The sequence below is a fragment of the Prorops nasuta genome, unplaced genomic scaffold, assembly GCF_024137725.1.
Source record: "Prorops nasuta isolate Cenicafe-Biocafe unplaced genomic scaffold, Cenicafe_Pnas_1.2 PNAS00003, whole genome shotgun sequence".
NCBI lineage: Eukaryota > Metazoa > Arthropoda > Insecta > Hymenoptera > Bethylidae > Prorops > Prorops nasuta.
Window position 1 is genome coordinate 6,060,003 of NW_027116800.1, and position 27,415 is coordinate 6,087,417.

The 27,415-nt window shown below is 42.8% G+C and overlaps 1 protein-coding gene across 3 annotated transcripts in view; it reads left to right on the forward strand.

Moving 5' to 3' along the window:
* The window catches only part of pnt (pointed), a 63,594-nt gene that overhangs the window by 6,564 nt on the left and 29,615 nt on the right, over positions 1-27,415 (forward strand). For all 3 annotated transcript variants that reach the window (XM_066725024.1, XM_066725026.1, XM_066725025.1), the window contains exon 3: positions 2,341-2,545. In XM_066725024.1, coding sequence (XP_066581121.1) covers positions 2,341-2,545 — 205 coding nt within the window. The remainder of the gene's footprint in view (positions 1-2,340; positions 2,546-27,415) is intronic.

Genomic DNA, 27,415 nt, shown 5'->3' on the forward strand with positions numbered 1-27,415 from the left:
CTGGCTGAATCTCCTCCTCCTCCTCTCTCCAAGCTTACTCATTCATTGAGGGAACGCAGAGCTGGTGGCTACGACTGAACGCCTGGTCGTTGGCAATAGACTTTCCTACACTGACCGTCCATGCCTGTGTCACAACCTGAACTTTTCTGCTCACAATGCAGTCTCTCTGTATTATCTCTCTCTCTCTCTCTCTCTCTCTCTCTCTCTCTCTCTCTCTCTCTCTCTCTCTCTCTCTCTCTCGTTTTTCTTCTATTCATCTCCAGGAATGCACGCCTCAGGTGTGAATCCTCCTCCTCCTTCGAGTCAGTCCGTTAATTTTCCCGATAAATAAATCTGTAAAAGCTATTTACGACAAGATTTGGATGATCGTTAAGAAAATGGATGTTGAAAGGTTGTAAAAATAGAATGTTATTGATTAGGAACAAGAGTCTCGTTGTACGGCTTAATTATTTGTTATGGAACTATTGTAAAAATATTATATCATTCGAAGTACCGGAGAGAGAAGTTGGAAGAAAGATGGCGTTGGGCCAAACGCGGGTGTGTAAGAGGAGTGGAGGGGGGAGAGGCTGGCTCTACGTAGTGCATATATGTGTACTTTGAATGAGAGGAGCTAGTTGAGAATGTTGTGTGTCGCCGAGCCGCTGCAAGTTTCCTCGCGTACGCCATTGCGTCATTCGCCTCCCCTCCCGCTTCTCCTCTTATACCCACTACTATCCTACCAAGCGTTTCATTCAACTTGGAGCCCTCGCTCGAAGGTCAAACGGTCGCGCTTATCGCTCAAACACCGAGATACACCGTCTCTCTCTCTCTCTCTCTCTCTCTCTCTCTCTCCCTCTCATTCTTCCTTGCTATATACTCTCTAATGATTATATTCGTAAATTGAAAGAGGAAAATTTCACGAGAACGGTCAGTGCAGCGAGAAAATCAGCTGAGCATATACGATAAGAACCAAATGAACGTTGGTTATTATTGTAATGAAATAGTGGGTGGTCGGAGAGAAAAATCGGTCTTAGGTGATAATACCTTTCGTAATAATGATGATGAGAGGATGCTGTAGAAATTGAAGAGAGAAAATCGCAGAGGAATTGTGACCGTATCGTACGAAAACCTGCCGAAGACGCGTTGAAAGCCTAATGAATACTCGTTATCATTGTAATGAAAAATTGGTCTTGTGTGATATTTTTGATCATGATAAGAGAATTATGCAGAAATTAAAGTATAAGAAAATTCCAAAGGAATCGTCACTGCGGCTTATGAAAACCAGCTGAAGATACGTTCAAAGCTTAATGAACACTCGTTGTTATTGCAAAGAAAAAATAGAGGGGTCAGAGAGAAAAATTGGTATTACGTGATATTTTTGACAATAATGAGAGGATGATGGAGAAAATAAAGAAAGAAAGTCGCGCAGTCATTGCAGCGAGAAAACCAGCTGGGCACACGTTGAAAACACAATAAACACTTGTTATTCTTGTAACGAAGGAGCAGAGGGGGCAGGTGAGATAAAACTTTTGTGAGATTTTTCATAATATCGATATATATAGGTAGATACACGAGTGAATGCAAGAAAATTGCAGGAGCTAGCGATCGTAGTAAGAAAACCAACTGGGCCCAAGATGAAAACGCGATGCAAACGGTTTATTATTGCAACGAAAGAGCGGAGGGGGATGAGAGAAAAATTATCTCCTTTGGGAGTTTTCGAATAAAAATAAAAAGTTACACGAGGGGAGAGTATCGGAAGTGAAATTGATCCTCGAAGGCGCGCGAGCATTCGCCCGGAGCAAAACATTTCGCAAGAGAGTGGACAAAGACTCGTAACGGACGTTGCAAAATTGAGCAAGGCCACTCGTCTGGTCAGCCGAGTGAACCGAGCAATTAGCATGAGACAGGATTCAATAGGATTCGATGAGCGATTGCCTCTTATTTCGGTGGTAAGGAGAGGGATCACTTTTTCTCAACAACACTCTAAACGATTCTTGTAAAATTACAACGACAACCGTGCAGGTAAACTTTGTAACCCACGGTTGTTTTTGTAAATTTACACTGTGGACAGCAGAAAATAAGCAAGTACAGTAATTACTATGATAAAACTGTTGTAAAACTCTCTAAAAATGTAATTTACAACGAAAGTCGTGGGTTTACAAAGAGCACGATTATTAATGTAATTTAACATTGTTTGCGGTACAACAACTCGATAGTTATTATCGTCATAAAACTTGTAAAAGAAGGAATGAAAATTTATGACGAATATCGCAACTTGCAAATCTTCCTATATACGATTGTTGTTGTAATTTCAGAAAATTTGTTTGTTATGTTGCTAATGGTGACTGATTGATTTTGCAGAGAGATGTACGCAGCGTGGGTGGTTATCTCGGTAGCGGGGGCATCAACGACGGTAGCGGTATGATGATGATGATGAAATTGATGAAACAAGAACTGACGTCCGATGCCGAAGAGGATGGCCTACCACCGGCCCTTTCCAGCCGTTCTACCTCGATGCGCAGGGTTCCGTCCGTCTCCGATCTCTCCGACCTCGAGAGCTCGCTAGGTAAGTCGTCTTACTCGTCCACGTGATCGCTGCCCCGGCCCCGGTCCCAGCTGCCAACTTTCGCGAATCGCGCTTGCCTCCCCCCCCCAATATATCTTCCCAGTATACGCAAATACTTTATAAACAAACGCTGAAACAATATATTACGCCAACTCTCCTTCGTGTTTCTTCAACTAATGAGCTCTAAACGAAACAATATTTTATTTTGCCACTTCGTTGATCATCCCACTGATGTAAGAGAGAAGAACTCTAATCCAGTTTTTGAAAAGAAATCATTTTCAGAAATTTACTAGAGTTTTTATGTCAATATTTTTCTCGTTTTTTCCCTGTTCCTTTTAATCGAGAGACACGGCGAATAATTTTACAAAAACGGGAAGAAACCACTTTTACTCTTTTACGCGAAAAAATTGGCTCACCAATCTTTCATTTTCCCATTTGCTCCGCGCACATGCAAGCACTTTGTAAACAAACACTGAAATAATATATTACGTCACTCATCGTGATTCTTCGATCAATGGGTTCCAAACGAAACAATATTTGACGCTTCGTTAATTATGGCTCCTCTCCCCCCCCCCCCTCCCCCCGCGTTGTAGGAAAGGAGAATTTTCAATTAATGAGTTACAAATATGAAATAAAATTTTGTCGCTTGATTATACCGTGGCTCGTATGCTGTAGCTTACAAAAAGATAGATTTTGTTTCAAATTTGACAAATTGTTAAGTAGCAAAGTATTTAAAATTTGATGTCTGAAGATAAGAAACGTTTAATCTAATGCGTACTTGCCGGACTCGTATTTCCAGACCTTGCAGAAAAGTTAGCAATTTTTTAATTTACGACAAACAACATTTTTATAGTCTATATGGATATTATGTGGTACACTTTGCTGAATTGATTGCATTTCAGCTAATTTTACTCTATACTTTTCTGACTTGTACAACCAATATCAGAGGTGAAAGGGAAATTGCTGCAGTGCTACAGGCCAGAGAAGCACGGGTTGAAATTAGCTGAAATGCAATCAATTTAGTACACAATGTAAAAAGAAACATGGGCTTGGGAAGTACTTATGTTTTGGCTTAATTTTTTTTCCAGCGATAAAGTTTCAAATACTTTTCTATTTCAATATATATCTACTTTAAATTTATTCTCTACATATATATTTGTATAAAGTGTTTGTTTTCAATAATTCAATTTCAGGGATTTTAATTTCTAATCTCGCCTACTTTTCTTATTAATTTAATACTATTTTTTGCTAGGAATAAAATAGTTGCATGAAATTTGAATTTCACCTATTGCGATAAGTTTTTTGTGAAGAACTCTTTATTGAGCAATCCGAGGTCTTATTTCCTGTTGAGAATTTCAGGTACTTTTTTATTAGCATTATTTTTCGCTAGTGTATATTATTAGCATTGAAAGTGCTTACTTTAAAATATTTATTTCATTACTATTTCTTAGTTGGACTTTTCTTTCAATTAACACATATATATATTTCATAAATTTTTATCTATTATTAGAAGGACACCAAGTTCTTACCGTTTTTCTAGAAAAAACCTATGTTTCTTGGGGGTAAAAATATAGCAGCTGTTCGAATTCTAAAAAATGTTCTTTGGATTTTAATTTTTTTAAATCCCTAAAAAAATTTAGGGTTATTAAGAAAAAACTGTTGGAGTTTCAAAAATATTATTTTTAACATGTAGTTTTATGTGAAAAATTATGAAATTACATGGTTTTTAAATATAAATATATAGGTAATTACAATAAAAATGTAATTCTAAGTCTTTTTACGTAATTAGAGCTATAGCATAAAAAATTAGACAAATTATCGAAAAAAAGAGAAGAAATGCAGAAAGTGAAAGATTGAAAAATAGTATTCGGTATCCTTAATCGGTACTCGTGCGTATATTGACCAGTTTATTTACCATTTATCAATGACAAATAATTTTACGATAAGAAATATAATAATCGTTAATGCATTTAAAATAGATTTCTACGAGTGTGAAAATAAGTTGTAAGCGTCCCCTGCAGCGCTCCCACGTGATGCGGCATTGAACGTTTTACTCGTTCGAGTCACCTTAATTGTGACGCTGCAGGTGTAGTGGGAGAAGAGCTTAAATCCGATCTTTCGACGATAAATTACTCTGATAATTTCCAGACATCTAACACAGTTTGTGTATTAATATATTTCTGTCGCTTTGGAAGCTCTTGCTTCTCTCTTTCGTGCCCCCCCCCCCTTTATCAACACCTCTCCACCCAAACAACGATTTACAAACAAACGCCAAAACAATATGTGTATTACGTGAATTTTCGTGATTCTTCAATCAAAGAGCTCCAAACAAAAGAATATTTTGTCACTTCGTTAATTATACCATTGGCGCATGAAAAAAGAGTTTAATCTCGCAGTCTTACAAGGATAAGTTGTGATATTTTTCAAAAATGTACACAACGGTTCGTATACTAATATTTCTGTCTTTTTCAGATAGTTGTTGTAGTCCAGCGTTAAAGGCAAATTTTACGCACAATTTGCCGAGGATAAAGTTGCTGCCGGAGATGCGAATAAAGCAGCTGGTATCAGTTTTCTCTCGTTCTTGTAACGCGAGTCCCCTTCTCGAGACTCGGATCAGAAGGATTATTCGATACAAGTGTGGAATATCTGCCTGCGCGCACCTTTTCGCACACTGCCTGTTTTTATCTTAATTTTCATTGAAAATGCTAGTCTTATCAAATGCGAGAACGATCAGGCAGCAAACACTAGAAAAGTTCCGCTTTTATCGCTCGATAAAAAGCCAAATCTCCGGCTTTCCTATTACACACGTGGAGTGAGCATTAATCGACGCATTCGATCAAATTTGCTACATTGATTTATAAGTACAAACATTATATTGCTATTATTGAATCTCTCCCGTTGTAATTTTGTCTACCTCATGGAACAATGGTAATACGAGCAAATATTGAATCACTCGAAGCTAGATGGATGCTCTAGCAACAATGGGTATTATCGAGAATGATAAGCAGAGTGTGATTGGAAAATGTAAACGCTCTTCAACGTCTTTAAAAATAAACAGGTACGCGCTAAAGGCTTTCCAAGACGTTGGCCAATCGCACACCGATTTTTTTCCACGTGAACCTTCACCTTTCAAGAGAGATTCTTCAATTTCTATCGAAACGTGTCTGGAATCCTGTAAAAGCGCATGTTTCTGATTTTCCAAATTTTCCTTAAACATTCTAAAAACTCATTGTTAATAACTTTGTTGTCCTTAGAATAGCTACAATATTCACGTGGCTCGTCTTGGCAATTTTGGTAACGACAATTTTCTTCGGCTGTTCTTTCCGAAAGCATTGTTCGTCCGAATCTTGTAGTCGTTGAAATATGTGCAACAAACACGTGGTTCGTTTTCATAATGTTGGTAATAGCAGTTACTTTTTTTTTACAAGCTTTGGAAATATCGTGTAGAGACAACTTAACACAATATTTGACAAACATTGGCCAACGTTTCCAAATCCATTCTCAACGATTACGTGCTTTCTTCATTTAAATGCAACCTCCAAATGACTTGTTTTCTTAATTTTGTAAAAAAAAAAGATATTTTTTTTTTACCAACGTTGGGCTGTGTAATTTTCGCGTAATCGCCTCAAGAGGGAATGTTACTTCCTTGGTTTCATTCGCTCGGCCAATTTCAGCGATATCTTCGTATCTGCATGATCGATCGGTCAGCAAATTGATTTATCTCGATCTATCTTGAGTTTCCTCCCTCCTCTTTTCTTCATGATCCAGCATAAACTTCGCTGATCGATATAAGTAGCTCGGTTTAAGCGTCGTCGAACGATCCAACATTTGATTAATGAAAATCTGGGGGATCGAGAAAATTTGGTAAGAATGTTTGAACGAATGAGAAATTGGATTGAATTGAAGGAAAACCGTGTCATTTAATCGAGGCCATTAGAGCCAAGTAATTTGTAATGGGGCGAGTAAAGAGTAGAAAAAATTGATGGAAAAAGGCTGTTAGGAGATAAGTATGAGCTCGGTTAGAGCGCCTGGGATGAAAATGTAGCGAGAATTTACGAATTGGATAATCAGCAGCATCCTCATTAAGGGCCCTCCACAAAACGCCCCCGCCTTCCATTCTCCTGTTGCACGTGGAAATGTGTGCGTGCGCAAGCAACACGCGCCACTATAAAACCTTCCGTGGATGTTTCTCTCCACCCACTCATCCGTATACGCGTATATACCACATATATACGTATACACGTGTAGGAGCATTGTATAGCACGCTTATCTAGCCAGCGGAGCAAGCTTTTTCACTGATTCCGTGCCCCCTCTGCTCCAGAGCTGCTATCGTATGATGTGATTCACTCCTTCTATGCTTCTTGTGCCTTCGCTGCTTCTGCACAGTCTGCTCGGCCTCACCACCGTGTGGATGGATTTATTTACACAAGCCGCTAATTGTTCAATCTCCCTTGCGCCTCGCTGTCCCGTCCACTCGCGATAAGCTTTCCGATTAAAAAGTCGTAAATTTATTTTTCCATCGCTATATCAATGCCCTTCGCCAAAATCCAGCTGGCTCTGGTTCCCCAACAACCTAATTATACATCTTTCAATACGGTTTTAGCTTCTTGACTCGGTTCCAAACTAACCTACAATGACTGTTTTGCCGCGAATTTCCACGCATCGATCCTCGGAACTGCTCCTCGCGTCGATTTTCAGAAAGCCCTTTGTTTCATTTTTCTTGGTACTAGTCCTCTTATGTGTATGTAAACAAAGCATCGTTATTGTTGACGTTTCGATGAAACCCGCGCGCCTTTGTTTGTATAGGAATGAGCGATAGAAGGGGGGAGGGGGAGACATATTTTGTCATTCCGAGAAGCAATTGTCGAACGAATATCGAATTTATTCCACAGTCGAACGGCCACCGGATGAGGTGCCTGATGATGCTTTACGTGCCTTGAGTCTCGAACGCTTTAATGCTACTCCAAAGGGCTACCCTACGATCTCTAATAACTTTTTCTTCTTAACAAAGAGGATACGACGAGCAAGAACAAGCTTTAGTTTCAGAAGCACGCTTTCTCTCCCATATCTCTGTTTTAGCGAACGTTCGCGGATGCCGTCAGAATCATCGCGGCACGTTTTTCTCGACTCGTAAAAAAAACTAGACTCGAATATCTATAACGGTACGGTTAATTATGAATCGTTATCGATTCGTATCGTGCTTTGGGAGGGATGTGATTCTTCTTGGAGGAGAGATTTTCATCTGAAGGATATAGTTGCTGTGTGAGCCGGAACAGAAACCCAGCTGTACCTGGACGAGGTCCGGGCAGGTAGGAGAAATTGAAAGTTCGGGATGAGAACTCTGCCGAACGGTCGTATGATCTTACGAGGAAGTTAAAAGGTTATAGCTTTGTATTTGGAAAACTGGAAGATTTTTGCATATCGCTGAATACTGATCTTGCCCAAGAGGGACGACAGTGTTTACTTTTAATGTTGACGTTGTAATGGCTTTGTCTACAATGTTATTTTCTCAACTCTACACGCTCTCGGCTCTCGTCTTATGAATATCAATTCGATCCCCGTATACATTTCCGCCCGCGTTTTCCCTTAAATTTTCCAAATGTTTACGGGCCTCTGGGAGTATCGTTGGCCGATGCTAAACGCCATCTTCCTTCCTGCAAGCAATTTCAGGTTCACGATCCCACTGGAAGTTCTGCGAATCAGAGAAAAACATCCCGTGAGATGCTGCTCCAGTTAATTCTCAGTCAGCTTCGGAGGAACCGGCCACTTGTGGTGCGGTGAGAGGAAAAAAATGAAGGAATAAAGAAGCGACGGGCTGCGGTCGTCCTGCAATCTCCTCTGCAATTTTCGTGAAATTTTTGGGAGCCCGCCGAAGCGAGGGCCCTCGCGTTTCACGAGTGTGCACAGAGGCCCTGGCTGCCTACGCCACTGGGGACACTCGTAGTCCAGTGATAGGGAGAATTGTTTAATGACTGGATAACCTGACTCTCCTGCTTACCGCTTCTCACTAGCGCAGGAACGCTCACGTAACCTCAAAAAAGTCATGCGTGTACTGTACCATGTAAACGTAAGATTATTCCTTTCGACAGGCGACAAAGGATTATAATTTCGGACGAGAGCACGTCGATCTTGGCAGTTTTTGAAAACTTGCCGAACATGAATTGGTGGTTTCCAGCTACCTAGCACTGGCTTTCAGAGTATTTCGTGAGATTGGGTGAGAATCGTTAACGAATATCGGAAAGAAAGAGGAGAAAAGAGAGGAAGCCTCGCGTATGCATGTGAAAACATGGACGGTGGTATGGCTCGGTGTGACGTCGAGCAGCGTGATATGTGTGAGAAGACGCGTAGTGGCGTCCCATTCCATGGTGTTGTATGGCGTTGTGGCGTGGCATGGCATGGCGTGGCGTAGCGTAGCGCTGCCAAGAACGGGGGAGGCTTCCCCCCTCCCCTTCCCTCCTCTTCATCTGGTGGTATTCTGGTCCCCGTCACTCTCCTATCCTCGGATGCATTGCGCGAAATGCGTAACCGCAGCTGTGCGGTCGGTCGTGTTCCCTCCCCCTCCCCACCTCTAGGCCCCCTCAACCCTCTACTTTTACCAGTTTTACCTACCGAGACCAGACGCAGATACAGTTCTCACGTCCTGGATCCCCCGAGACGATTTACAGTTTCAAACAAACCGTCTTCGGTATTCCTCACCCGATCCCCGCGATTCCTCCGATGGGTGCCCGGACTTGTTGCTTTCCTTTTTCAGGCAAGTCCAGATGCTACCGCGTCGCACGCCTTTTTCAACGCGTGACACTCTTTGCAACTTCGAAACCTTGCTCGGCTTGACTAAATACCAAGTAAGCCTCACTTTGTTTTCCCGTCCTGAGTCGACTGGAGAGAGAATTCAAAATTCTTATTCTTTGTTATGCTTCGCCTCCCAGCCCCCCCCCCCCCCCATTTGTTGCCATAACCCACAGCGGGCCCGCCCGGTCGTTATTACCAAATCGTTCCTCTGTATACTATAATAATCTCAGGCCTAAACTAAACTCTAAAAGACCCAAGCGAAGAGACTGAGTTTTAATAGCCATGTCAATTCCACCGATGCAGCATTTAAGCTTACGCAAGCTGCCGAAACTCGTGTATATAATAATAAGTATATCTGTATGTTTTATTTTTAGCTAATATTCAATGCCATCTTGGAAGAAAGATTTTGATCGATACATCGCTCGCTTATTAAAGTTAATCCGTTCGTTCTTTTTAGATTTGATAAGGTTCGTCGTACATTTTCGTGATAATCTTACTAAACGAATAATTTCTCACGACAAGCTAAAGCAGCAGCTTTCTATCTCACAATTGTATTATTTCTAATTTTATTTCGGTCAAATGTATATATTCCGTCCCGTCTTCCCTGCATCTGTGGACTGCATAATTTATATCGCAGTTAAATTTAGTGCTTTTTTCTGCCGTCCTGAAATACGTGTTGCCAGGGACTGCATTTGAGCTATACTCGATTGAAATTAACCTTTCGACGGAGGTGTATCGAACGGAATTTAAATATAGCAAGGTGAAAAGTTTGGTCTCGGTGTTTTTGGATGAATGAAAAATGTTCTATCGGGGGGACGGGCACAATTACTCTGTCATTGATGAATGGTAAACGTAAAATGTAGAATATTTCAAGAAGTACTACGCTGCTCTGTATCGAGGAAAGTGGCAGTGTCGCCATCTCGCGGAGACTCTTGCAACTACAATAGTTCTACCTTACCCCGAGAGATGGCGCCTGCTGCATACAATCGTTCGCAACTGTAACCTCTCCCTGATAAAGAAGATATCCTTCGAGAGAAATTTTAATAAAGGACTATTGAATGGACGGCCCAGAATCCTCGATAAACAAAGAGTATTATCGTTTCCAGCGGCAAATGCATGTTAATGCGGTCATTAAAATTCCTTCAAGCGAGGAAAGCAATTATCTTATGTGCGTTGGAAAAAATTTATGCAAATAACACTATGATTCATATTATTCATTAATAGTTCTTGATCGCAATCAATGAATAATCCTCGGGGCGTATAATTAAACGCTTGTTTCTCGCTAGATTATTGATAATTTTGATCCAGTGGGGAATAATGAGTAGCAGCCAAGTATGCATGCATGCGTATAGCAACGTTGATACAGCAGCGTTGTCTCTGACTAAGTAGAAACGGATTCACGCGTATTATTTCGCCGTAATGGCGCTGTTGCTCGCTGGCACATATAAAACATAGCCAGCTCACAGCTGAATGGCTAGGAGGCTAATCTCGGAAACGGGTAAAAAGTCATGCACTTTAATAGCTGGCCCGTAGGCATTTTCTTTTCAATCTTCGGTTATTCATCCCGAATGCATTCAGGGGAAGCTTGGAGGTGATTAGGATTCGTATTAACAAGACAATTCTTGTTTCCACGCTACGCACATTTGAGAAATTCGAAGAGATGTAGCGTGCAAGTTTGATCCATTGATTCCAGGAGGAGGATTTTCATGGGATAGCACAAGAAGCGGTTGGACTCGGTTGGCGAGGATGAGAGGGGATGGGAAACAGGTAGCAACAGGTTATGACGTCATAGGCGCCACGCGACTCACAGCTCCATTCACGAGAGGTACTGGGGTAGGGTGGACACGCGAACCATTCGCGAAGCGTCGGCCGCGAGAGGAGCCAGGAGGGCTCCCGCGACTGATCGGGCCCACCTACCTAATCTAACCTAACCTAACCCAACTAATGATCAGTAACGGTTCCATCGGATGGCGCTAGCGTCGATTCCAAGCTAAACGAATATTACCCGCTTTTCGGAAAGTTCGTTGCGATTTAATTGAACGAATGGAGTGGGGTGGGGGCAGAAACTCGTTTGGAGTACAGTTATCGCGCAGAATGGATAGGCTTTTTGCAGTTTTTTGCCTCGAAGGGGAGGAAGAAGCGATGAAGAGGATGCGTTTTATCCGCTGATAGCAGTGCTGACCCCGAGTTCCTTAGCCCCGTGAGGCCACTGGAAGCCGCTCGCGTTAGCTCGAGCCCTGCTTGCGCTCTCGTAGCTCTGTACCTGATCTTACCTCACGCTGCTCGTTCACCTCGAAGGAGAAAGAGAAGAGGGAGAGGGGGAAGCCTAGAGCTCCCCACTCTTGCCGAAGTAGCCACGCGAGTTCATTCATGAGATCGTGGGAACGTGCCTGACGGTGGGTCGGTTTACCCCATCCTCTCTCTCTCTCTCTCTCTCCCTTTCATACAAAGAAATCTACCTTTTGTCTCTCGTATACGATCGCTGTTTTAATCACCCACACACACACACACACACGGATAATTTCGTGTACCCATCGAACCTTCCACAATTAACATCTCTCCGATATTATAATATCCTCGCAGCAACCATCCTGACACGTCATTTCCTATAATCGTCGAAGGTGAAATCCAACGTCGTTTCGACGACCAACTCCAGCGTTAATTACGCACAGCCACGCTTCCGGTTTCGGGACAACTGTACCCGTCCCTCTTGCCGTCGTTCGGAGTAACGGCTGTCGAGAAATCGATAATAAAAAATCAATGAAGAGTCAGAGATTTGGCTCGAAAGAAAATCGTGTTTTTTGAAAGAGCGAGAGTGTTGCGATTTGTTTGAGTAAGAAATTAACGGTAGCATTTCGCAAACTTACTGTGAAAGAAATAATGATAAGGTAGTACAACGCAGGATAATATCCTACTATAAAGAAGTCGGACTCGGTAGCAATACTGTTTGGGGAATGGTCGGTTCCCTCGATATATATAATAATACAGTATATATAAATGTACAGACAACACTAAAATTCTAAGGAAATAACGAGAAAACGAATCCACTGGGATTTAACGTTGAGAGAGACGATTGGAACACATCTCGCGAAGAATTATAATAATAATAAGATAGAAGAGGAGTGTGTGCAGAGATGTATAATGTAAAACGACGAATCTGGGGAAGGCTTATATTTGCAGGTTCGCCCGATAGACGCCGAAGAGAAGATATAATTGCACTGTGTGCAGGGACGCAGCGTTGCAAGACCCTTTATGCATCAACGTTGTTGCTGCTGCCGAAGCAAGGAGGGACGTAAAAACGAAGAACGATGCATAGATGATCTCGAGAGGAAGAATAAGAGAGAAGAAACTCGTTCGTATTGCACGCAGCGGCGCAAATGGGATAGCAGTGAATCATGCGAGCAGAGTGGAATACAATAAAAGAAAGTAGCCGAGGAGCTGGTTGTTAGTGTTGAGATAGAGAAGCCAGGATGGGAATTATATAGGAGTACTGAGAAATTGTCGGCGAGGAAAGGGGGAGAAAAAGGAAGAGCAGGAAAAGCTACAGGAGTGGCTGTGACTGAAAATCGAACACGAGATGCGAAACTCGAAGATGGATGGAGTGGAAAATCTCTGTGAGAGAAGAAGGAAAAGAAAAGACACGTAGGAAATCAATAATATCACCAGCTGCTGTATTCTCACTTTCGAAATCCGTCTGCTCCTTGCAACTGCATTTCACACACACACACATATATATATATATATATGTAACGTAGCGAGATTCCGCAATTCCGCGTTGAGCGCGATAGTTCAGAGCCATATTAGGTCGAATCTTCCGCGAAGGAAAATAATAATTGTAAGCGTTTGCGATAAATCGATTGGCTCTGACTGGTTACGCGTAATGGGCGATAAATAATTTGACGCGGTATGTTAATAGCGACGGTGGGATGATTCCGTTCGGCGTTGAAATTGCAAGGAATCGGGATTTTTGTAATTAACGGCAGGCGCGCATCTGTATACGAGCGCGCAGTAGGAATCGATGAAAGTTTAGTGGGCACTTTGTCGAGGCCGGTCGTAGCGCGGTAAATGCCGGTTAATCGATGGAAATTTGCGGCGCAGCGGAAAACTGTAAGAGGAAGAAACGAGTTTTAAGGTGCGTTCACAGCGGTCGTTGAACCTTAATTCACAATCGTGAGCGTTGCGCGCGCGGTGCTTTTGGTGTACGCGCGGGGAGGAATTTTGTGTGAGCGTGGCCTCAGAGTGGCGTGATCCGAAAGAAGAAGAGGAGGAGGGGGGGGGGGGGGAGGAGGAGGAGGAGGAGGTACGACCCCGGAGGCTGCGGCAACGCCGGATCTTATTCCTCGGAAAGTCGGTAGCCGGGGTAATTGATTATCCTGCGCCCTTTTATGCTCACCACTGCTCTCCTTCTGCTCCGCATCCGCAAATTACACGGCTCTATATATGCGCGGAGCTAATTCTGGCCGCAACGATATCGATGACCATGGGGCCTTCGTAGATCTCGAGGACCGTTGGGGTGGGGGAAGCGAGACCACATCCTTCCCGAGTAGCGTGCCAAAGATAATCCTTATCGGTGGTTGATAACGTTCCACATTTTGTGCACTCTCTTTCTGGTCTATTTTATATATATTATCCTATTGTGCAATATATATATATATATATATACATATATTGCAAAGACGAAGTGCAGAGCGCGCAGCGACGTTGCCAGTGGCACAAACACCGAGCGGGATAGGATAGGATAAGGATAGGTAGAGCTGCAGGTATTATGTGGCAAAGCTGTATCGGGGCGCGGCTTCTGGTCTCTCGAGCGCAGATTATCGAGATAATGGGGCCAGCATAGCAGCAGCAGCACCAGCAACGTTGCCGCCGCTCGCCGGTCTTCGCTCCCAACAAATTGCTGCCTTCGTTCATCCTCACCCTCTACACTCGCTCTGGCAAACTAATAACCTTCTCATCTTTTCTTTCCTCAAATCCCCAGGTGGATTTCTAACAGGCAGTGCAAATACGAACGCTGGCTAATCTTTCGAGTCGCTCCACTCGTTTTCTGTTTACGTCATTGTGCTGGTCACTCGCTCTCCCCGCGTTTCTCAATTGCATTCAGTCACGATGAATAAGCGCGGTTCTGATACGCTGTGTATATATATGATGTATATATATGTAGGTCTGCAAGAGAGCGAGATTAAGCGAACCTTGAGAAATACGCTGTTAAGGTATATGTATATATATATGCAGCCGAATTGAGACGTTGCTGCATTGGCAAGTATAATAGAATTTTCGTTGCGAATATCCTAGAGACTGAAACTCGAGCGAGTTCTAACGAGGCGCCGCCGCCGCGCGCGAGTAAAGAAAACGACTAAATAAATAATTGAATCTGCCGCGCGATGAGGCCGAACAGGTTCTCGTCCGGAGTTGCACTCCGGATCGTTCGGTTATCACGGAAATTTCTAGGAAATTCAGTTTTCTATTAAATGTTCTATTGGTCGAGGGAAAAAGTTTTCTGTTTTTTAATTTGTATTTTCAAGTAGGAGCACAGAATTTTTTCGCACAGGGTTTGCAAAGTTGGAAAGTTATAACCAATGTATTGTAATTATTGAAATTCTTCAGAAGTGTGGATTTTCTATTAAAAATTGTATAAATTAACGAAAATAGTGGTCTGCATTAGAATTTATGTTGAAAAATAATCTCCTACTCGGTCGAGGCGTTATAAAATCTGAAACTTACAACCGAGACTCCTGTTATCATGAAAATTATTAGGAAATAGAATTTTTTCTATCGGAAGTGATACAAAATTTACGACTATTTCGCTATGTTTAAAGCTTGTACCAAGGTGAGTGGAGGAAGGTAGCTTTTGCACAGGTGGTACAAACATAAATCGATAAAAAACGAGATCATTTTCCTATCACGGAAATTCCTAGGAAATAAATTTTTCTTTATTTGAAATCATACAAAATTTACAACATATTTGGTTACCTTTAAATATATACCAAGATGAGTGAAGGAAAGTAGTTTTTGCACAGATAAGCGCAAATACGAATAGTTCAAAAGCGAGATGATTTTCCTATTACGGAAAATTCCTAGGAAATAGTTTTTTTTTCTTTTATAGATATGTTGTAGATCGACGAAAAACACGCGCTGTATTTAAACTCGTATGGGAGAGTAGGAGGAAGCTGTTGCACAGGTGCTGCAGCGTGCGGCGAACGCGTGGATCGGAAGGTAGAAAGGGGGGAGAGAGAGTGGTACTGTGGCACGACGACGGGATGCTGCCGCGAGAGATCTGGCGGGGAGAGCCACGCGATCGAGATTTATTTATAAGTCGACACGCTCGACTCGGACTCTCCCTGCAACTAGCGCGCGAGCGTCTTCTCCCCCTCTGCTTCCTACTCTTCCTTCTTCCTTTTACCAGTTTCTTACGCGCATCCACTTGTTGTTTCTCTGAAATTCTTCGGGAAGCGTCAAAAGATCTGTTTATCCAGATAAAAGATCGGCTTAACGTTTTTATTAAAAAAATCCGATCAACTCTGACTCCCTCTCTTAATTTTTTTTACACATTCGCTAATTGTTTTGATGAAATTCTAGAAATCTATCCTTCGGGTAAGAGATCCACTTAACGTTTTTTTTCTAAAATTCCGATCATATATCGAACTGCCCTTGCTTATTTTTTGAATACATTCCGCGCTCACTCATAGTTTTTTGGAAATTGTATGAAGAATGAATCTTCCAGGTTGTAGATCGACTTAAGGTTGTCACTTGGAAAGTCCATCCGACTCTTACTTCCCCCATGGTACTGCAAGGTCATTTATTCCCTGAATCTTATTTTTTGATGACTAATTTCTTAAGCATCCATTTGTTGCTTCTCCGAAATTCTTGATATTCGACCCTTCGGATAAGAGATCGACTTAAGGTTTTCGTCAAAGTAATAGAGAAGGGGATGATGGGTGGCCTCGATTTTTCGCACCTGACACGAGTTCCTGGGTAAGTTGTTTCCGGTTCGAGTTGGGCGTGAGTGGTAACAACCTGTTGCCGTTGACGCGCGATCCCACGGACTCTCTCATTCATTTTATTCATTTCATTCAGTGGCCAGCCGGAAATCGGCTGAAAATTTATTGTAAGCCACGCGTTACGCACGGCCATTCATCCTTCTAAACGTATCTCCTTCTCGCAACATTTCGTTTTCCTTCCAAACCTGCCTTACCAAACTATACCGAAAAAAATGATGTTATACATTCATTGCAAGCTACGCGTCACTTCCAGTCCTTCATCGTTCCATTGCTCCAAAAAAAAAAAAAAAAATGAAATTTTTATGAAAAAAGCGTAGAAATGAAGTAATCATTTTATACCAAGTAAATATCTCATTAGAAATAATAAATATTGATTAAGAGAACCATAATTTTCTTGTATGAAAAACATTCGGGATTACATCAAGACTTTAATAATCGTTTAACGAAAGACAAAAATTAACTTGTAAATGTCAAATATATAGGAAAATGATTTTCTTAACAGCATTTCAACAGTTTTTTAAGGGACTCCCCCCCCCCCCTCCCCTTCACAGCATTCGAAAATTTCCCTATACAATCGTCCAAACGCCTTCTCTCTCCGTTGAGAAAACATTAACCGAAAATTTATAGCGATCCACTTGTTACGCAGAATTATTCATAATTCGAAACGCTTCTCCTTCTCACACCATTTGAATTTTACTCGAATGGTCGAAATGCCTCGTCGTTCTGCGCCAAGGAATTTACTGGCCAAACGCTCGGATTTTACTCATAAAAGGTTTTATCGTTCCTTTATCCCGAGAGAACTCTGACAAGGCATAACCTGTTCTGGTTACGCTTCGTCGATGTAGATAGGTGATAAGAACTTTTCTCCGTCCAACTCGCTTTCCATGGGAAGGAGCGAAAAACGCGAGAGAATGGAAAATTGAAGCAGAATCGTGTATTTTTGCAAGACGCGTCTGACTCTGGGAGAATAAGCGGAAGACGCGGAGCGGAAATCGGTACGACTGGAAATTTATGGTGGCAGCCTCTATATTCCGCGTAATTTATGCTATCAGCTTCTTGCAATTTAGCTGGAAGGAAGCGTTCTGTGCTAACATTAATTATTTCAAACTCTTTCAAAAAAATATTAAACTCGGATTGTTTGATCATTCCCCACTCGATTCTTTCGAAAGAACATCATCCTGTATAGACGTTTTCCAATTGTTTTTCGAATTCTTCGGGGCAGTTGCCAAGTAGAAAATCATTAACTTGCCTTGGTGCTTCATAGTTATAATTGTTGACGAGTTCCCAAAAATTGTTTACAACTGCTGTACATACTTGTGCAGTATACTGCAGCGTTGACCGCGTTGGAGCGCGCGCGAAGATCGTGCCTCTACAATATATAAAGAAACGAATGGCCTGCAGGTCCATCGGCAGAACCGGACAAGCGGAGAATGAACCGATAAAAAGAGGAAGAGAGAGGTGGAATTAATTGGAAGCAGCATTTATTCAGCTATAAAACGGGAGATTCCACATTTATAAATTGAGAAATTAACTTGTCTTTCTCTCTCCCTCTTTGCCTTCTATTTGTTCTTCTACTTCGCGTTTAGTCGCCGCGGAGACCAATTAGTATTCCGTGGTTATCGAGTCGAAAGCACATACACGCACACACCGAACCGGCTCCTTATCGAGCAGCGGAGCGATATAACAGAAATCCCACTGGCAACTCTAACGCCGTGCAATTAAAGCATTTTTTCTCATCGAGCTTCTAACTGTAAACGGGTTTAAGAGTGATTTTCGACGTGGCCTTGATCCTCATAGTTCCGGCGAAACGCCAAAAACACTTTGGACAATATGTGCTTTTGTGATCGCTCGATAGGATCGTATCCTGCAAGATTGCCCATGAGGGAAATAACGGTAAACCGAATGAGCAATCGCGAACGATCCAGTCCCTTTCGGCGAGGAAAACATTCGTGAAGATTCGATTAGAAAATCCAGCGAATTTGCTCGAAAGCCTCGGGCCAATGCAATTTGGTGCGTCTCAGGGCTCAACAGTGGAAAGTGAATTTTCTCACGAGCTCTGGCAATAAACCGAGCTGGAAAGATCCTATCGGTTCATTGTGGCGAGGCCATCTTTGCATACTGCGAAACTCGTTTAACAATTCAATGAGAGACTGACGAAGGGTTTTTTTTTTCATTCTTATTAATGCCAAGAGAATTGTTTGCGCAATCTTGGAGTCCTTTTTGATAAACACGACTCTTATACTCGATTGATAACGCAACGTTAAATTAGTGTAAAACTCGTTGAAAAATTTAAGGCGAGATCGGTAAAAGGATTTTATTGTTTATAATGTAAAATGTCAATCGTCGTGACTGCTTGAAACTTGAGGCGATACTAAATTTTCTTATGTGGGTCGTGGACATCGATTTTATAGATTACCAATACGAGTTTACAGATTCTGATGTTGTTTTACGTTAGACTACATTATATATATAGGCTTGTTTGCTGGTTTAAAACTCGGTTTATTCTTCCACAGACTTCGATTTTCTTATTTAATTGTCTTTTCGTTTTTTCAAAGATTTTTGAAAAAGAAAATTTGTTAAGAAGTTGTTAATTAAAAATTGTTTTTTTTTTTTCAAAAATCGAGCATTGTGCAAACATAGGTGGATTTTCAACGAATCAAACAGGACCGGAAACATTAAAATCTCAGGTACAATTTTGTCTTAATTAGCCAATTCCGTTTGGTGGTCTGTAACGTTAGGCTTCGAGATCCTCTTAAAGCAACGTTCCTAACACGATATAAGACATTTTTACAGGTTTTAAACGAACGAAATACCGTTTCATCATTGAACAATAAATCTGAAATATTTAATAGCAGTTTTTATATAAAGAACATAAAACAAAAAAATACTCCACTTTCAAGTTCATTTACGATACAATTCTATCACCTGCTGCATTTTTTCCATTTTCTGTTTGAACTTGTTTGTTCCAATGAGAAATTCGTGCGAAACTCGCTTAACAATCGTGACGGACGACCAAAGAAAGTTTGTTCGTCTCTTCGTAATGCGAAGAGAATTATTTGCCTAAGATTAAAGTTCCTTTGGACAAACACTAGTCCTCTTCATGGTTGACTTAATGCTGGCAGCAAAACTAAATTTGTGCGAAACTGGTTGAACAATTCAATAAGAGATCGAGCAAGGTTTTTTCAACTATCGATAATGCGAGGAGAATTGTTTGCGCAAGATTGAAGTTGTTTTGGATCGCAGGAGGAATAGTCGCGATGGCCGACTGCATTGGATGGCGGCGGCAGCGCTAAATTGGTGCGTGGGTGCAGGTAGGGCGCAGTTAATACGGGAGGAGTTTTCTTTGTCCAATCCTCGATGATCCTGACGTTCCTCTCGGCGACGCTCAAACTATACATACGTTTCTCCTGCAACGCCAATCTGGTCCCCCTTCTCGCTTGGATCCCCTGACCTCTGCCCCTGGCACCGCCTGCAGTCGCGAAACACCACGCCTGCTCGACACCTACGCCTTCCTCTCCTTCTCTCTCCTACGTTAAACAGCCAAATTCAAAGCTTTACTCGGAAACCATGCGTTTCCAATTTCAATTTGACCCTTCGCCCTTTCCCTCTCTCTCTCTCTCTCTCTCTCTCTCTCTGTAAGAGAGAGAGAGAGAGAAACTATAATCCCCAAATGACTCTACAGGTCGCTCCGTTTCGAGTAGCATCGCTAAGTGGATTCTCGAAAAGAAAAAAATTCTTTCAGGCAGAATAATGGAAGATTAGGATGCTAATGTTGTTATAGTCTTGGATCATACTTTGTAATAATTGGGAAGTGGGAAGAAATTCCAGTTTCAGCCTGGCTTTATTAATATGTATATATTGTATTAGTCACGAGGGGTTCGGATAAGACTAGCTGTTACCAGAATGCCATTAGCGTCGAGTTTGCGTTGGATAACGAACCAGCGGCTCGACCAAGGTATAAAGGACGCCTTGTTGATCCTACTGCTGCCGAAAGCAGCGTTGAGAGTTCACGAGGGCTTCTAATGAAAATTGCACCTGTCGCAGATGCAAAAGTTTTATGGGCCTTGGTATTTCTCGCTCGAGTCGTAAACGGACAACGAATATTATCTGCAACGGTACCACCTATATATGTATATATATATATATATATATATAAATTGTCAAGAGTCAACGGACGAGCGAGCAAGACTGCATGGAATCACTCGTGTTTGCCATCAGTGATGATTCGTCCCAAGTGTGTGGCGCCGTCTATCGAGACTTTCGGTTTTAGAAAATAGAAACCAGAATTTTTTATATACATATATATGTCTACAACGCGCGCGCGCGCGCGCTTATATACAGTCGCTTGGTTAATTGCAAGAATGTATTCTATAGCTCTCCGAAAGGAGGAGGGGGGGGGGTATGAACAATTGGAGGTTATCTGCGCATCGGTTTCTTTTTTTTGCTGCTCTTAAAATAACCTCGCGTGTCCGGTCGGTGGAAGACAAAGGGGCCTCGGGAGGGACTCAGCGAGGCGTGACGGTAGTCTCTCGGCGTTTGCCGAAATTCAGGCACGATCGCTGGTCCCAGCGGTAACATACGTACACCTACACACATGGTACGCGTAGAAGCCGGTGGAAAAATTTATCGCGCACGTAGGGGGAGAAGCAACAATTGGTTTGTCGTGTTCGGAGGACCGAAAGTGTTCCTTGGCGCGAATTCCGAGCAGATAAACATCCGAGCTTCGAGGTAATGGCGGAACAGGTGGTCGTCGAGGCGTGACACGATGACGTCACTGGTCCCCTCACCCAGCCAACAGCAGCGGCTCCTCGGAGCCGTAACGTCTATTTACGCGCGCATCGCCTCCTTGCGCAAATCTAGCCTACCAATCATCTTCGACTTTGTATATTTGTACATCGAGACACTCTCGAGTGTCACCGTGCCACGCTGAACATTAATAATCGGACGGAGGCGTGTACACAGAGGGAACGGGGTTGATTAGCATGAGGGGATCTCACGGTGTTATTTTCAGGGAGCAAAGTCAATGTGAAGTATTATCGAGGGAGGGTGGGATAGGATAGGGGACCGACGTAGGAGCGAAATGTGTGGGAAATTGGAAATACGTAGGGGCCCGGGACGAGACGTTAGCTTACAGGTGTTCCCCTTGCACGAAACACGTGAGAATGTGTCACAGGTGCTCCAAAGCCCCAACCGAGAAACTCCCTTTATTATTGTTGCGTATCGCAAATGACTCTTTATCTCTTATTTTCAGTGCTGACTCAATTGTCGTCGATAAATCGCTGAAGATCGATGAAGGATCCAGCTAAATCAGCTGTTCGACCAAATACGTCGTTCACAAAATTCTGTACTTTCAAAATAAAATTGATGCCAGAAGTGGGTACTTTTTACCCCCTGCCATGACAGCTCGGTCTGTGGTAGCAAAGGCATTGTGGGTCACCGTGAGGCCCGAAATATACCCGATTCTGGCAACAGTATTTAGCGTAGGTTAAAAGGACAGCAGTTTCTCGACGAACTCGTCTGCGAGTTCTGGGGAATATTCTTATGGTGTTTATCGGTGAGAAATTTACAATGAGAACCCTTGTAGCAGTTCGAGCTACACGAAGGGCTGCTATGGCGGTTATGTAGAACAAAAGCAGCGTGGGAGCGAATAAGCGCAGGATCCCACAGGCTGCTTTGTGTACGCGGTACACATATATGCGTCATTTACCTACCTACCTACCTACCTAACTCAGTCTTCATTATTTCATTCTTTCACAAGTCCACGTCTGTCTTCAGAGGATTCCTAAAGCAAAAGTTAAGATCGATGAATTTCTTTAAAAAAAAAAATCGTGTAACAAAGGGAATAAATTAAATTCCGCTAAGAATAATTTCTTTAAGGTGGCCGTCGTATTATACGATATATGCGTATCTATATATAAGTCTCATTAACACTAACTAAATTATTTTATTCTACAAAAGGTAATGCCTATCTTTAATGCACTCCTGAGAGAAAAAATTGGTTTGATAAATTTTTTCTCAAATATTTTCCGCTGTACAAAGAAAATGTTTAATCGTAGCTAGAAGATTTCCTTTAAATCTGCCGTATTCTGCGGGATAAACCTATTTTATACACGCGCATAATTCGTCTAACTTGGCCTCTATTGTTTAATTTCTCAAAAAGGTAATATCTGCGCCTTAAGGGAATTCGAAAAATAGAAAAGTAGTTCGATAAATTTGTTGAAAGATTTTTCGCGTCGTGCAAAAGAGGCAAATTCAATCGTGCCAAGAATCCTTTCTTTAAAGCCGCAATAAACGCGAACGGAAGGTCCCAGGCTGAACGCTGCAGAGTCGGCTAATGATAGCTCGGAGGCACGGATTGCCACCACCTACAACAGCCTCGTCTCTGATCTCAGAAGCGACGATCTTCGATCCTCCGAGCTTATTTACCTCGCTTTAATTAATCCCCTATGCAACTATAGTTTCCCGCCAAATTATTTGCATATCGACGCTCCAAGAGTTCCACGAAACTCCAATGAAATACGGAATCGACGTTTGCGATACGATATTTCATGGGAAGGCAAGCGAGACTAATTCGCAGAAAATTCTTTAACCGATAGGAACTCTCGATTTCCGCGAGATTTCCAAGAATGCTGCATTTTTCATAACTCAACTAGTATTAGTGGAAGGGGAAGGGGGTAGGAAAGGGAAATTGATAAATCAGAGAATTCGACCTTAATCGTCCTGTTCGTCGTGTGTTGGCGTCGCGTACTCCATACGTCATATCCGGCGCCATCGATCATCCATATTGCACGAATTAACCACCTGATATTTCTCCACTCTCATCAAGCCACTTTTTCCTCCCAACGGAAATCGTTCATATAAAACAGAACCCTTATCGAATTCCATCTGAATAAATCAATTGACCAGTGAATTAAAAAAACTCCGATCAATCGCGAATACACATGAGTCGTTAAACGGTTGAGCGAAATAGTAGTTGGATATTCCGGGGAAATTTATGAATATATATATATATCTATATATATATAAACACGTATATATTAATTAGTCATTACTCCACTTCCAGTGGAACTCACACGAAGTTTTTCTGCAGGACAGCGGAAATCGATTGAAGTTATCGAGCCAAAAAGCAATATACGCGCTTCGTGCTTGAATTAGCCGAGGAAAAAGTAAATAGGCGAGTGAATGAAATAGTGGTTGCTCAATAGTGGAGAAACATTGGTGGTCCAATTAGAATGGAGCGGAATTCTTTTATCGGGTGAAAGGGGAAGAGTTGTGCTGGTGCACGGTGCTCGACCAATGATCGTTAATTAACTAGCGAGGTGGAGTCTGGTGGAAAGGTATAGGCGAGCGGAATGGCGTCCGTGCGTAAAAGGGGGGAGACAATGAAAAGTCAACCATAGTATGTGGATATAGTGTGGGAGGTAGAGGAATGGATGAGGCGGGGGGGGGGGGAGGCGGGAAGGGGGACGAAAGAGATTTGCAACGATTGAGATTTGTCGGATATTCGAGGAAGGTAAATTGCTGTGTATGTTATACGAAGTTGAGCCAAGCGAGGAAGCTCGAGCGAGTAGCGACACCCTGGCGGGGGCAACCAAGCGTACTTCCAGCTCGCGTTGCCTCTGCTGCCCTCTCGACTCGTCGCAGTCGTCGCACCTCCTGACCTCTGTTGGGATTCTCCCCACCCTTCCTTCTCAACGCAAGACAAGCACAGACAGAACTGCGCGACGCGTAACGGACGGTGACGAAACTCCCGCGCCGAAATTAGACGCCTCAGGGCCAACCCTAACCTCTTACTCGTTTCTCACGTGTGATTTCTCCCTCGCCATTCCGCAACGCATATATTTGTTAACTTATTTATTCGTTAGTCGGGGTATACGATCGATCGAATGCAATTGGAATCAACGATGATGATCCGAGGTTTTATATTGCAAGTAAACGATAGAAGGTGGAAGGTTAAAAGGAACGCGCTGATCAGTGAGTGTTTCCATAATAGCGCGATTCGCTCGATTGTTGCTTATCAATGGCGGACATCGGGAGACTCGGTAGCGTCTCGTGCCAAGAATCGGTAAAAGTTGAGCTACGAGCGAACGTAGAAATCGAGTACCCTGTTCTTTGGGTAATACAAATGTGCGAGAGCAGAAGAGGAAGAATCGAATGAAAAAAAGAAAGAGAGAAAGAAAAAGGCGATGGAAAAGTGAGCAGGCTCAATTTTGTTGCGTGCCGAGAGCGGCACATTTCACAAAGATGGCGGCCTGCCAGGTTTGGTTGGGTACGTTTGAGGTGTGCTCATGTAGATAAGCTCCGATAATGACCGGACGTGTGTTAACCCAGCTGGAACTCTGCGAATTCCCTTTCCATGTCCCTCGCAGCTCTCCTTCTTCTGCCTCGTCTTCTTCTTTCGTCGAGGAAGCCCAAGAAACCTTAACACACGTGGCGACCTGCCATGGGAATCTCCAGCCAGCCACTAAAACCATTCCTCCGGACGATTCACTTATCAAAGAAGAAAAATGCAAATCTACCAAAGAGAATCACGACTGAGATCCGCCGTGTTTTTCCGCGCAGATTCGTAAAGCCAGCGTTATGTGTGTGCGGTGTACGTGTGTTTACGGAAATTCATTGACTCGAGCGACACGGATACGTCCTTTGTGTCCCGATGCTCGAGAGAGAAACGATCCGTGAGAGACGCCCGTATAAGCGACTCGACGACACGCGTGTGCTGGGTTTGTCTTTGAAGAGAAAGAAAATACTGCGAGCGAAACACTACACGCGAAACTATCGAATTTCAAGCGTGGAAAAAATTGGATGAAACTTTTTGTCTCTCGCGACACAAGTTTCCATCCTTTCCGCAGCGAGAATTTATTACGCAAGGCGGTGAATCGATCGGTTTATCGAATGACGAGGGAGAAAAATGGAACGTCGATTTGCCGCCAGGTCAGCTATGATTTGTTTAATCAACGAAGCGTAATAGTGCTATACGTATCGATACAAAGAAAACCATTGAATTACCGCCGTTAACCCGCCATTGAATTTTTCTTCCGGTCTCCCTCCTCTATGCACGCTGTTACTTGCTAGTTGAGTTCGGCACACAGTTGGCGGAAGCGATCTGTTACGGCGCGACACGAAATCCACGCTCCCCTGATCAGGTGTGAGAGGCTTTTTCATCGAAATTAGAAAGCTTTCAAATCCGCCTATTATTCCATTAAATTACCAAAGTAAATTCCGTAAATTCATTTCGCCTTTGCGACTTGCTTATTATATTACTATTGCTTAAATGTGCGTGGACGATCGTGCCTGGCTTGGCTTGGCTTGGCTTGGCTTCGCTCGGGCCCTTCCCTTCCATTCATTCGCTGGCTCACCTCGTACTCTAGTACATTATTGTTAGACAACCGGCCGTTTCCGGTGCTATCGCTTCTACGTGTTTCTCATAATTTCGTTTGTCAACGGCTTACCAAAAGTCATGAAATTATTCTTATGTGTTTACAATGATTTTATAATGAGTAACGGAGAGAGAGAGAGAGAGAGAGAGAGAGAGAGAGAGAGAGAGAGAGGAGAAGTGAAAGGAAGGAAGGAAGGAAGGAAGCGGTGAACGATGTTGGGGTTTCGTTGAGTATATAAGAGGTAGGGGGGGGGGGCGAGGTGAAACATGTATAGCGCAAACCGTAGAGCGTATACAAACAGAGACAGAAGAAGCGTGTAACACGCACGCGTGTCCCGGTGGGGACTCCGAGGACGAGTTATTTCGGTTCGTGTATCGAAATCAGAATGCAACAAGTGACAAACGCTCGCTTTGGCTTACTCGCCTATATATATTTTTGCTCGATTCACATGTAATATATATATATATATATATTAATATATACTGCCGTTGCCAGAAACATCGCGAGGGGAGCGGCCGAGACGTCCGTAGCTTCCGCGCAACAAACCGACGACCACAGCTCGTTCCGGTAAATCATGCGCGATGCTACATCTAGCTTACATCCATTTACTTTTTTCTCCTTGCAATGGCAATAGCGCTTAATTTATTCCGTTCGAAGAAGAATTCGGACTTTCGCAAACATCCTTTAAAGCGTCGAAACTCTGACTGTGTACACGGCGCAAACTGATTTGTCGCTCGTAAATTTTATCACTTTCTAATGTAGGAGAGGCTATACGCTATAGTGTGCGTACATTGCTGGCTTATTAGAGAGACAATGCCGCCGCACGAAAATCATTGCGTTCGTGGAACGGAGGTGGGTCACGTCTGTCACGTGGTGGATATGGGGAAACCGTGGCGAGGGAAGGGGGGGGGGGGTGGGGTAGGAGAGGCCGGATAATGAATGGCTACAAAAGAAACGAGTAGAGTCCCCTGTCAGTGCGAGCCTCTCCAAACCAACGATCAACGAGGATAGAGGTTGCAAGAGTGCGCGGCTACCGATCGACCACAGGGATAAAGATACTGCTACTATTATATACTATTGTCTACTGCATTAATAAAGAAAACAGCCTACGTAGATTAATGAAAACAGACCAATTTTTCCTACCCAAACATTTTTGGAATTTATACAAGTTTGGCCGGGTTTATTTCTCGTTCACAATGTTTGTTTTGGCGAGGAGTATATATATACTATATATAGGGAATATCACTGTTTTCTGTTTATGTAGGACAGAAGATAGCTTTCTTTTTGGCTCCACGTTTTTTTTTCCTTCGTGACCAGCGAGACCGTTTCCGGTACCCTCGCCTGCTTCCACTTTTGAACTTCCGGTCTGTGCTCTTTCTCCCCTTTCGGGGATTGAGCGATCTTTAAACTTGGTTGTATATATTGTGAATTTTTTATCAACGATATTGTGGTTTTGTCGTCGAGTTTTCACTGATGAGAAGAAACGCATTGTTCATAACGGTAAGATAAAAATGTAGTTGGGGAGAGCGGGTAGATGGCGTAATGGCTAAAGTCTATCGCTCGCAAGCCAGAGGACCCAGGTTCGATCCCGGCTCGGGAATGATAAATTTTTCTGCGGTTTTATTTCTCTCCTGTTTACACGGTGCATTTTAACAGAGAATTTCTTAACTATATAAGAAATTTTAATTGTTCAGCGCTGTTAAAAA